Below are 11,862 nucleotides of genomic sequence, written 5' to 3' on the forward strand. Positions count from 1 at the left end.
CCAAAAACAATTGTCACCCTGCCAAAAAAGCGAGCTAAAACATGTTCCAGTATCGATTTGACACGGCTCAGGGTGACTCAACTCAATTATAGGTTAAACTGCGCGGAAGAGTGGTAACACATCGGTCAAGGAAGGTGCCCTTACTACGCTTGAGTAAGCTGTTATTGATTTGATATGTGGATAGCAGAATAATAATAATAATAGAAAAGATTCTAAATCAAACTTATCGACTGGACAGATTATAAGGATCTTTGCTTTATATGATTTGTCCTCGCCCCGTTATGCCGATATTTATATCGGAAAATGTCAAGGAAAAATTTAAGAAAACTGAATTGTTCATTCACCTTCTGAAAACACCTCAACCTTCGTTTATAATTATTAAGTCATTAAGCACTTTTAGGGCTCGTTCCTACGGCAATACAGTTTTGCGGGATCCTGCATGACTGGATCATGTCTGGACTAGACTGTCGTGTAAATTCGAATTACAAATCCGAACGGATCGGTTTTTTGCTGGACACTGCAAACAGGATATTCGTGTAAACGTTAACACGTCAATACCACATGCACCATATTCCGTTCTCATAGGAAAACCAACTGCTCTACTCTCCGCACAGTGGGCCGGACTCCGAAAAACCGCGGAAAAAACAATGTGTCCTACAAAAACCAGTGAACCGTCTTTTACGTTGGAAGCATTTCTTTGTTCATTTATTTTGACCGCTAATACGTCAAGTGCCTATCGCGTTGCACTGGGTTTCTTTTACCAATATTTTATTGCACATGTTGTAGACTCTATTTTGTCTGCGATAAAGTCGATAATTGTTATTTGGATAGAAAACCTAACTTTGTGAAGGGGGTGTAAGTACATTTCAGAAATATAAATGGAATCGCGTTGAAGTAGAGTTGGTATGGCTGAAGTGGCTATCAAGAGATTTTGAAATTAATATCGGGGACACTCGCGGTCGTATTGTTTCGTATGGGAATGGTTTTGATATCTCTACCGCAGCTGGAGGTCGATTAAGGGCTCTATTAATTAAGTATTTTTAGTTTGCGATTTGCCATTCAGTACTGATGATGAACGTGATGTGTCCTAACATTTGGACATAATATAGCACTATAGTCATAGTCATAAATGTTAATTGCATCATGTTGGTAATTTCAATTGTGAGATAGCTTAAATCAAGCTTGTGTTTTTAAAGGATTTTGATGATACATTATTTGTTCAGTTCTTCAGGCCACTGGTACTAGGGACTACCGATAAAGGAAGGTAAGGATTGTGGGTGGTTTTCGAACATAATTATTACAGAAAGACATAGTGTTAGAGTCATATGAGGCGTCAGGGATTGGGACCAGCTCCCCGATGGCTGGCTTACTGTGTAGAATGGGACCACTCAATAAGGATAAGCAAAACCCTAAGCATACATAATATAATATCAAGGATAGTATGTATATGACAGAGCTCCATTTTCGACTAAGTTCAAAAAGTGAAATGAAGACTAACTTCAGAGTATCAAGAACGTAGGTAAATTTTGCACAAAAGAACCAAAACCTTGAGGTTTATCTTTTCTACAAAAACAACTTCATAAATAAAGCAAGGTCTTGACACCACAACTCCCGGATAGTTATTAATACATTTTTGCTCCACCGCGTTGGGCGCCATTTTGCTCCGGCGGATTTTCTGCTATCTCTCGCGCCCGCGCTTTGACCGACATATTCTTAGCGCTGCCTTACGATTCTCCATTTTGGACTAGAAAATGTATTGAGAGGCTTTGTGAACTGCTTTGATAGTATATAAGTTATAGGTAGGTAGGTAAGTAGATTACTTAAGTGTAAGGTACTATGGTTTTACCAACAATAATGACAAGAATTAAACGAAATAAGCGAATATTACGGGTAGTGGTTTCAAACTAAACAGGCAAAAGTAATAGAAAGTACCTAATTAGGAAATAAAAAGACCGTTTAGGTCATGATTATAATGAGGCCTAATAATTGTTTGATCAGAACAAAAGATTTCTTTGTTATTGAATAAGTAATTATATTAATAGGTATGACATTGTAAGTTTGGCAACAGCAGCATATTTTAGAAATACCTAGAGACGTTTTATCATGCGCACAACATGAATAAAGTTTTCGACATAAACAAGATCCTCTAAATAAAATAAAAATAGACATTTCTTTTTAGCGACTCCATTCCATTTCTGTTCTAATAAAGGAATATATTTTTACGATTCTCGCGCCATCTCACACAATCCGATGAGTTAGTGTCATGGAGCTTGGGCGACGTATGCTGTTCTATATTCAAATTGAACGGTGCGAAGAACGCGACCGCCGCCATTTTGTTGTCGTCATGACGCCCGACAAAATGGCCGACGGTAAGGAGCTTAGCGCGGGAAATGTGGCGCGGGCGAGCGTTTTGTCAAATTGTATTTAAAATACGTTTTCTGGTTTATTTTGGCGAGGTAATTTGGTTCGGTTTGATTTATGCTTTGTTTTGCAATCGGTAGAAGTAATTAATTGTTTATTGTTGTTTAATTGCCTTACCATATAAGTTTATAATACGATTTAGTAGCTGCACTATATTAAATAACGTTCTAAAATTAAACTCGAATGAACATAGTACAAAATATTGGCTTGTGCTTAATTTTATTGCTAGTATAGATTATTAAGTATCTGAACAATCATCTGGGCAACAGTAATCGAGCTCTTATTTATGGAATAGATTGATAGAACGACGGTCAATGGATATTACCTATGAGTAACTGGTCGCTTTTTATCCTCATAAGACATTCATAATACTAGAAGAGTGGGTATGTCAAAAAATGTATGTTTCATTCAATGAAAATGCTTTTTATTAGCAAGAAAGAGTTTCTTGACTGAAACCTCTACGAAGTTACTTGCGTAAGTAAATATGTAACTTAACAAAAGTTAACCTTACTTTCATAATTATTAATAAATAGCTTGTTACTTTATTACTCCACTTTTTAATGGCAACAATGTACACAAACCACAAAACAGGTGTCGAGGACAAACCTGCGGGCAATATGAATCGTCGGCACATTATTAGTTGAGTTAACACAAACGCGAGGGGATTGACGGTTACACCCTAAACTTGTACTCGGCTTGCGGGCATCGCGTTTGACCCTGCATAGATTCGCGAAGTATGAGATTTAAAACATGTAAGTATTATGTTCAGCAGTGGACGTCCTGTGGCTGAGATGATGATGATGATGAAGTGAGTTTGCTTCAATAATAAATTACTTACTTAGCAAACGCTATATTGGAAAAAATAATATTTGCTTACGCGTAGAGTAGAGCTACCATAGTTTGGACTTTTGAAATCTAATTTTACGATATTTTATCAATATGGCCACACTTTTTCAGCTGACTTAACCATTATATCAATTACTAAATAGTAACAAGTAAGATTGAAGTAGGTACTTACTTAGTTTATAAAATGTTTAGCGTTAAAAGTCGCATCTCTTTTTTTTAATAACTTGAAAATCGATAGCTTAAGGTGAAAATCGAAGCCAAGACCGCTTGCCGTGTGACTGCTCTTAATACCATTGGGTGAACTCGTAAAAATTTCAAGTTATTTAAAATCAAGATTGAAGTAACAAATCCAATGTTTAAAACTCAAGGAGAGTATCAACCAGCATGTCATCAACGGGACTGCTCGCACCACAATAGCACAGTTGTTTTTGTTTAAGCGAGGGTTGATAGGGCTGCGGTCGCCCTAAACGCCCGGATTATTCTAACACGTTCATTATTAATTTCACCTTTTGTCCAATGACGTCTTGAGGTCTACGTCTACTAGGTAGGTAGAGTCTAATAAGTATCTCCATTTTCTCTAAGTACCTTTTTGTTACTCTGAACCTTAATATTCTATGATAGAGTCAGCTTGCTTAGAAGATGCTTCTTCACTACTAAAGTATTTAGGGTAGCGTTTTCGATTCTAGAACTGATGTAGACTTAAAATTCCATACATTATTGGGCTGGGTATAATTTATTTTGTTTGAAACAGTACTTTTAAGAGCGTTTACGCCGTTTGGCGCAAAAACAGTACTTTTTCAACTCGTTACAATCATTAACCAGTAATACTACAAATATGTTATAGGCATAAATAGTTAGGCAATTTCGTCGTCTAAATAGTTAATTGAGAAAATATTGCAATTAGTTTAGTATTCAAGAATTCTATCAAGATAAGTCCACACAGGTTTTGTAAATTTCCACTTTAGCGTCAGTTTACAAGCTAAAATTTTTATAAAAATACTGTGAAAACGATTTAACAAACATTTATATCCTATAGCATAGATCCTTGGGCAAATAGTTATCTGAGAAAATTTGTAGATTTAAGCATTTTACAATAAGAAATCACAAATTAAAAAAACGTGAAATACCCAAAAATCAAAGTGACTTAGAGAAGTTTTTAAAGAAATCAATATATTGACTGTGGCTTCGCAATACATATTTGATAACATTATGTATGTCCGTAAACATATACATTTATTTACTAAGAAAAGTGACGTCCACTCATTTAACACGAGACATAAGAATAAACTTGCTGTTCCATCATTTAGGTTGCATAAGATAGGTAATTCATTCTTGGGGAAATGTATTACCATATTTAACAAAATACCACACAACCTTGTCGAATTGCCAATAAACAAATTTAAGATACATATAAAAAATACCCTTATGTCCAAAGGGTACTACAAGGTTCGAGACTATATTGATGACAAGGATGCGTGGTCAGTTCAGTCTGCACATATTTGATGTACTTAAATTTGACTATTCTTACCGTTAGATAATTCCTGGCAATAAGTGGTGACTGAGTTTGTTCCGGCGTTTCTTCTCAGCACTTGCCATATGTTTGTCTCGAAGCGCTGGTAGGGCCCAAAAGATAAGGAGACATGTAAAGTGCCCCATAAGGGCTACCTTTTTCTTTTTTTATTATTTTCTATTGACGTTCATAAGTGCCACTTGTGGTCTAAACTGAATAAATATTTTTGATTTTGATTTTGATTTTTGATTTTACGCTGCGCTTTCCGGTACGTGGCTTCCACTCCAGAACCTTGCTGCCCCATCGGCCGTCAGTTCTGCGTACTATGTGCCCTGCCCATTGCCACTTCAGCTTGCTAATCGGGCTATGTCAGCGACTTTAGTTCGTTTACAGATCTCATTTCTGATTCGATCTCGTAAAGAAACACCGAGCATAGTCTTTTTGTGGAAATCATTGGGCTATGTTCAGCAGTGGACGTCCTATGGCTGAAATGATGATGGTAAGTCTACGTACCGTGTCCTTTCCCCCCGACCAAGTGAAACTGCACGCGTCCATTCGGCGACGAGTTGTCGTCGGCGTCGGTCGCCGACACCGACACTATGGGCTCGCGGTGGTTGTGGAACTCCTTGATGATAAATATATTATTCAGGAGTGGGCTGACGTACTTACTGCACATAATTAATATCGTCACTTGATGATAAGTCGTCAGTCCACTTTGTAGGTGGACGTCCGATGCTACGCTTTCCAGTACGTGGCCTCAAGTCCTCAACTCAAGTACCTTGCTGCCCCATTAGCCGTCAATTCCGCATAGTATGTGCCCTGCCCATTGCCACTTCAGCTTGTTAATTCTTCGGGCTATATCAGCGACTTTAGTATCTCCTCATTTCTGATTCGATCTCGTAAAGAAACACCGAGTATAGCCTTTTTTTTGTGGACATCATTGGGGGAGACCTATTCAGCAGTGGACGTCATATAGCTGAAATGATGATGGTAAGTCTACGTACCGTGTCCTTTTCCACCGACTAAGTGAAACTGTACGCGTCCATTCGGCGACGAGTTGTCGTCGGCATCAGTCGCTGACACCGACACTATGGGCTCGCGGTGGTTGTGGAACTCCGTGATGGTGGTACACTCTTCCGGCATTTGGAGTATTGGCGGGTTGTCGTTTACGTCTTCAACGTGAACTCTAAAAGGGAATTTGAATATTAAAATGAAAAAACAAATAAAGCAGCTGACTAAGGGTGGGTTGCACCATCTTACTATGGCAGTAACTATGACGATAGCCGGTGCTTTTTGTATGGAGTTTGACAGATTTTTGACGTTTGTCAAAGTTAAAGTAAGATGGTGCAACCAAGCCTAAGCGTTTTTTCAGTAGCCTAAAGAAGACCTAGACCACCGGAAGATAGTCCTAATTTTACTGGTTAATCTCTCATAACTTTAATACTGAATCTAAGATGAAATTTGTGTAGAAATAGATTGGACCTTAGAAAAGAACCTGAGCTTGACCTTAGAAAGATGGTTTTTCTAGTAACGTATGCAAACACGCCACGTCTTAGCTTATTCACGGACTGTTAAACTGTTACAATTTTTGGTAAGACGTGTCTTTGATCGAGAATGCGCTTGTCATAAAGACTTTCTGTGACAGATTAATTCACTTGAAGCCACAGACAGAGAGCTTGTGATAATATTCATACATAAAGTACTATCAAAACGTCCAACTTACACTATCTGCTTGAAAGCGTTCCGGCTCTCGCCACTGAGGTAGCCAAACTGGTAGTTGTCCCACGCCTCTACCACCAGGTTGTAAGTGGCTTGCGTCTCGCGGTCCAGCCAGTCCGACACTGTGAGAGCCCCTGTCTCTGCGTTGATTAGGAACTTGCCCTGTTGAAGTAAAAATGTTTTGAAGCCTAAAACAATATAGATTGAACTATCTCGTTCGTTCGTTTCAGCCAAATGACGTTGACTGCTGGACAAAGGATTCCTCCGTGGTTTTCCACAATGCACGGTCCTGCGCTGCCCGCATCCAGGCTCTTCTTGCGACCTTTACTAGATCGTCGGTCCACCTAGTAGGAGGCCTGCCCACGCTACGTCTTCCAGTCCGTGGTCGCCACTCGAGAACTTTTCTGCCCCAACGGCTATCGTCTCTACGAGCTATGTGTAGATTGAACAATCTACATAGACGTATTGCTATATTGCTAATGAGGGATACTATTTTTCCTTTAGTGTGAATTTCTAGCCTTCCCAAAATATTTTAAGCCGCATATTTTGAATATGTAGAGTTTGTGAAGTTAGGGCTTGTATATTAGGGTGTAGAATTTTAGAAGCTTGACTGTACACGAGATCTGGTAACTTTTTAACAGTGCGAGCTATGTGGTCTCGTCTTGGTAAAATAAAATATTATGTAGATTGTTCAATCTACACAGACGTATTGCTATATTGCTAATGAGGGATACTATTTTTCCTTTAGTGTGAATTTCTAGCCTTCCCAAAATATTTTAAGCCGCATATTTTGAATATGTAGAGTTTGTGAAGTTAGGGCTTGTATATTAGGGTGTAGAATTTTAGAAGCTTGACTGTACACGAGATCTGGTAACTTTTTAACAGTGCGAGCTATGTGGTCTCGTCTTGGTAAAATAAAATATTATACATGAAAATGTTTTCTCTGCAATTTTGTCGGCGGTTTGGTGTAGTGGTTCGAAACGGACTACTATTCCGGAGGTAGCGGGTTCGATTCCCGCACAGTACAAACATTTGTGTGCATGAACATATTTGTTTGTATTGGACTGGGTATTTTCGGTTCTATATTGGCTCACATAAAATTCTAAATCCTATTCTTTGTCTTACTACCGATTTGTGTTCATAATAATCTCTCTTCATAATTTTATTTTTCATACTTTTTTTATTCATACATTTTTATTACTACCATCGGAGCTCATAACAGTTAGTAATCATAATTTTTTTATCAATACTGTTACTACCAAGAACCATTTAAAATACATAATTTTTATTTTCAGATCTTTTTTCTTCATAACATTCATTGATCATATTGTTTTAATTAATAATGTTGTTACTAAGAACATACTTCAACTCATAATGTTGTTGTTCAGAATAATTTACTTTATAACAGACATACTCGTATCTTTAAAAAAATCATATATAATTTAATAGAGTAGATAGTTAGTCAAGAAACACACTAGGTGACACCACTGGTATTTTGTTACACAGGTTATTAATAATTATTTCAACAGTTGCAACATAACGAAAGTGACAAAACAACATAAGCCGACACTCCGGTTATCCGCCGCCGACACCCTGGGCGCAAGAGGACAGCTTATGGTCTCCAACTGTCCCTTCCTAACAGGCCTCGGTCGCTAGACATGGAGGTGTCTGGTGGCGGCTAAGGACGAATGCTACAGGCAACAGCCAATAGCGATGTCCCGCGTTCCCTCATGTCACTCATATGGATCATGGCAGAAACATTCAGGTTTTTAGTGGGTGTAGGGGCTACCCACCTTCTGGTAGGAAGAACCCCACATAACCCACTAGCTGCCCCCGCAGCTGGTGGGTATGAAATGTTATGCATTTTCCGGATAAAAAAAGAATAGTAAACAGGAAAAGTTTGTTTTGAATAGAACCGATTTGAAAAAATCTCTCACCATTAAAATTAAATTTTTTTTCTGCTGAACATAGGCTGTATAAAATATTCTCAAAATAGTAAAAAACCTTTGATAATTTACTATTTGATAAAGAATTTACGTATTTATTATTGATTAGGACTAATGTATACCATTATTTATAATTATGGAGTCGGTGTTAGAAGATTTGAAGATTTTATAGTTTCTTTGGGCTGTCACTTGACAGCCTGGCACACTTTTACGATGGTGGATCAAAGTATTTTGGTTTGACTATAGAGCGTGAGAACACGCACACAGCCATAATTATTTTAGTGTGAATAAAAATAGCATCGAAATTACCTAAACTTGACATGCCACGCTAGACGTAAACGCTCTTAATATTGAAAGAAACAAAATGAGTAGGAGTAGGTACTTTGTAAAAAGTACACGCAGAACAGTAAACAGTTCCGACTCATAGTATACAAGCTATAATACTTATAACGCTACTAAAAATTGCCATAATAATATGGTTGGACCAATTTATCTGATTAAAAAAACTCTACTACTTACCTATCTGTAAGCCATCATCACAAAAATAAAATTCTAAATGGCATTATTTCTTACTATCATTTTAACCCAGTCTCAATAAAACATACTTAATTATTAATTTTAAATTCCATTCGAAAGTCCCAAGTCACTATCAACTAAAAATCAAATTCAAATTAATCTCATTCACATAGCAGACAAACCCGGGGCAACCCTGCACGAGTTCGGATGACAATGGCGGGCTCAAATAGTTATCTATTTAAACCTGGATTAGCACTCGATAAACCATGATTAATAGCCGCGGCGACGGACTGTAGCGTTGGCAAAATAATATTTCAAATTAAGATATATTTTTTTATTGCAAAATATAGAATGAAATAAATCATTATTTCATTCTATATTTTGCAGGCTTTAGTTTGATTTAAAAGTCGGTAGGTATTAAAAATGAAGTCACCGATTTTATCAATTGAAATATTTATGACTGGCCAGGTAGTCCAGGTACTTTGGCACATGGCATACAAAAAACTCAAGCAAAAAGCTTTTTAGTTTTATGGTCAACGGGACTATTCCCACCTCTCGTTCCCACCGCTCCAACTCCTGTGTAGCCAGTAGTGCCAGGAGTACAGATTGACTGCCAATAAAAACCCAACAGTGATAAGCAGTGCTTAATAATTCTAAACCGTAGAGTTAGGTAGAATAGACAAGTAAAGTGTTCTATAGAGCTTGTGGTGTACAACTGAATGAATGGAAATCTCTCAAAATGTGAGAGAGTTTAATATCCTATTACTTGGATATATTAAAAATTGACTAGCTATTTACTCACAGGCCTCAGGTCCTGGTCCAGGTAAAAAACTTATGACAAAAGCTATTTTACAGCCAGACTGTTAGAATTGGAATCAGCCTACGGAGTTTGATTGGGAATCAGGAGTCTTGAGAAGTCTATACCAAGCCACATTGAAAAACTATAAGGGTTCCGTTTTTTGTCATTTGGCTACGGAACCCTAAAAACTAAGCGTTTTGCTCAGACTGTTTTGCTATCCGTACCCAACCGTGGCGTATTCGCCACGATGCGCGGAAGGTGGCGGAGTGCGGCCAACAGATAGTGCGGGCCGTCCGCAAGAGTGCGGATTAACGTGTCCGCCGCAATTTACTGCCGGACGGGCCGGACACTTTCGTTGTCCGCCACTGTGACGCCGGCTGTGAAACGTATGTATAGCTAAATTACGTTTAATTTTTTTGAGCCATTAACTAATAATAATCCCGAAGCAGTGGTAGGGTTAGTAATAAATAGAATAAAGTACCTAATACTGGAATGGAATGTGTAAAGGCGCTTTTTAAAACCGTAGGTTCTTATAAAAAATATTTTATATGAATTTTTCATGAGCTTTAGTTAAGCTCCCCGTATAGCCTGCATGGTACAACTAGAGATCTTGAACGTACTGCAGTACCTACCAATTTAGTAAGATTTTCGATCAAAATATCTGTAATGCAATATGTAGGAAAGAATTTTTATATGAATTTGGCAATGAAAACTTCGAAATAGAAAATTCAGAAAATGATACAAAAGAAGTATCACTGACCAATTTCAAAACGTTCACCCTTGGTCTTATACCTCTATACTAAGTATAACCCTTCCAATAGTAACTATGGTAAAGTGGAACACCTGACACTCAACGACTAAATCCTCCCAAAACGAGATACAAACCAGAGAATGCGACTCGCCAAACTCACTAAACCCGTATTCGGGCTGAGAGGCGAAATACTGCGGATTGTTGCCTCTACAGATACTCGTGGAGACACACTTGAGGAAAGGAGCCTTTACATGGTAAGATTGTACCGTAAAACATTTCCTACATATTTTCTAAAAGCTCCATGACGACAATTGCACGCAGGAAGATTTAATGAATTCTACTGACAACGCCACTCTTGTAGCAGAGCTTTGGGCTGACACTTTGTAGGTTTGTTGTCGACATAACATGAAGAAGAAGAAAAAGTTCCATGAAGGTCTATGTTACCAGCCATCTATCAATAAGTTTTACATGGAAAAAATAAGTATGAGATTTTCCAAGATATCGGTCATCAACAGTAATGTTTTCTAGGACTTATTGTTTTAACGTATTAGAACGAAGAGGGCTGATCCCAAATGAAATGAAAAAAGGCACAGCAGAAGAAGGAGCAGAATATTTTCCAGTAGGTATATCGTTTCAGTGGAAAAAGTATTTACTTTACGTTGCTTAGTTATTATTGAATTACGAATAGTACATAGCGAGAAGGAAAAATGTTCTTAAAGGAAATATTACTCATGTACAATGTACTTTTACATACAAGAAGTAGGTAATAAATGATTATTTTATTTGCTAAAAAACCTTTAGCAATAATGTAAGTGGGTTGCGTTGTTCCAACTGTTGAAAATACTTATAAGAACTCTATTTCTGCAATCGTTACGTATAAACCCGTATCAAAACGCTCATGCACGTCACGCGCCACAAACGAACGCTGCAGCGGACGAATCTTACTCGAATTGTTCGAATCTTGGGGACTAACTCGATCAAGTTGGTAAACCGCTTTACCTTCGTTTGTGATTAGGCGCGTGCGTCGCTAATCTGCTACTTCGAGTAGTGGCTTAAGGTCGTTGAGTGGTATTGTTTGGGATGCGAGGGGTTAATGCTTGGTACAATTTAAGACAGGTAATATTGATACTCAGCTCGGATCATAATAACAATAGCGGGAAGATGAGTTCAGTTTGTTCCGGATATTTTGTTAATCAACACCTTAAAAATAACAAATAACAAGCAGGGTCGGGCAGCAAAACGAGTCATGTTTAATAACAATCAGCCAATAAGTCAATGCTTGTCAAGTCTGATGATTGAAGAGTATTTAAGAAGCATAAATATAATTTTGCAGAGAAGTGAGAAAGTCGAACAT

At 37.8% G+C, this 11,862-nt stretch overlaps 1 protein-coding gene across 1 annotated transcript; it reads right to left on the reverse strand.

The window, feature by feature from the left end:
• Positions 1–5,245: 5,245 nt before the first annotated feature.
• Positions 5,246–9,021, reverse strand: LOC114357759 (cadherin-24-like). The gene is made up of 4 exons (XM_028311537.1): positions 9,016–9,021; positions 6,501–6,658; positions 5,882–5,963; positions 5,246–5,390 (listed from the first exon to the last, which is right to left on the reverse strand). Exons 1-4 carry the CDS (start codon positions 9,019–9,021, stop codon positions 5,283–5,285), a joined length of 354 nt encoding a protein of 117 aa, XP_028167338.1. The 3' UTR covers positions 5,246–5,282.
• Positions 9,022–11,862: the final 2,841 nt, after the last annotated feature.

The sequence above is a fragment of the Ostrinia furnacalis genome, unplaced genomic scaffold (genome assembly GCF_004193835.3).
Source record: "Ostrinia furnacalis isolate ACB-3 unplaced genomic scaffold, ASM419383v2 OfSCF0225, whole genome shotgun sequence".
Taxonomy (NCBI): Eukaryota; Metazoa; Arthropoda; class Insecta; order Lepidoptera; family Crambidae; genus Ostrinia; species Ostrinia furnacalis.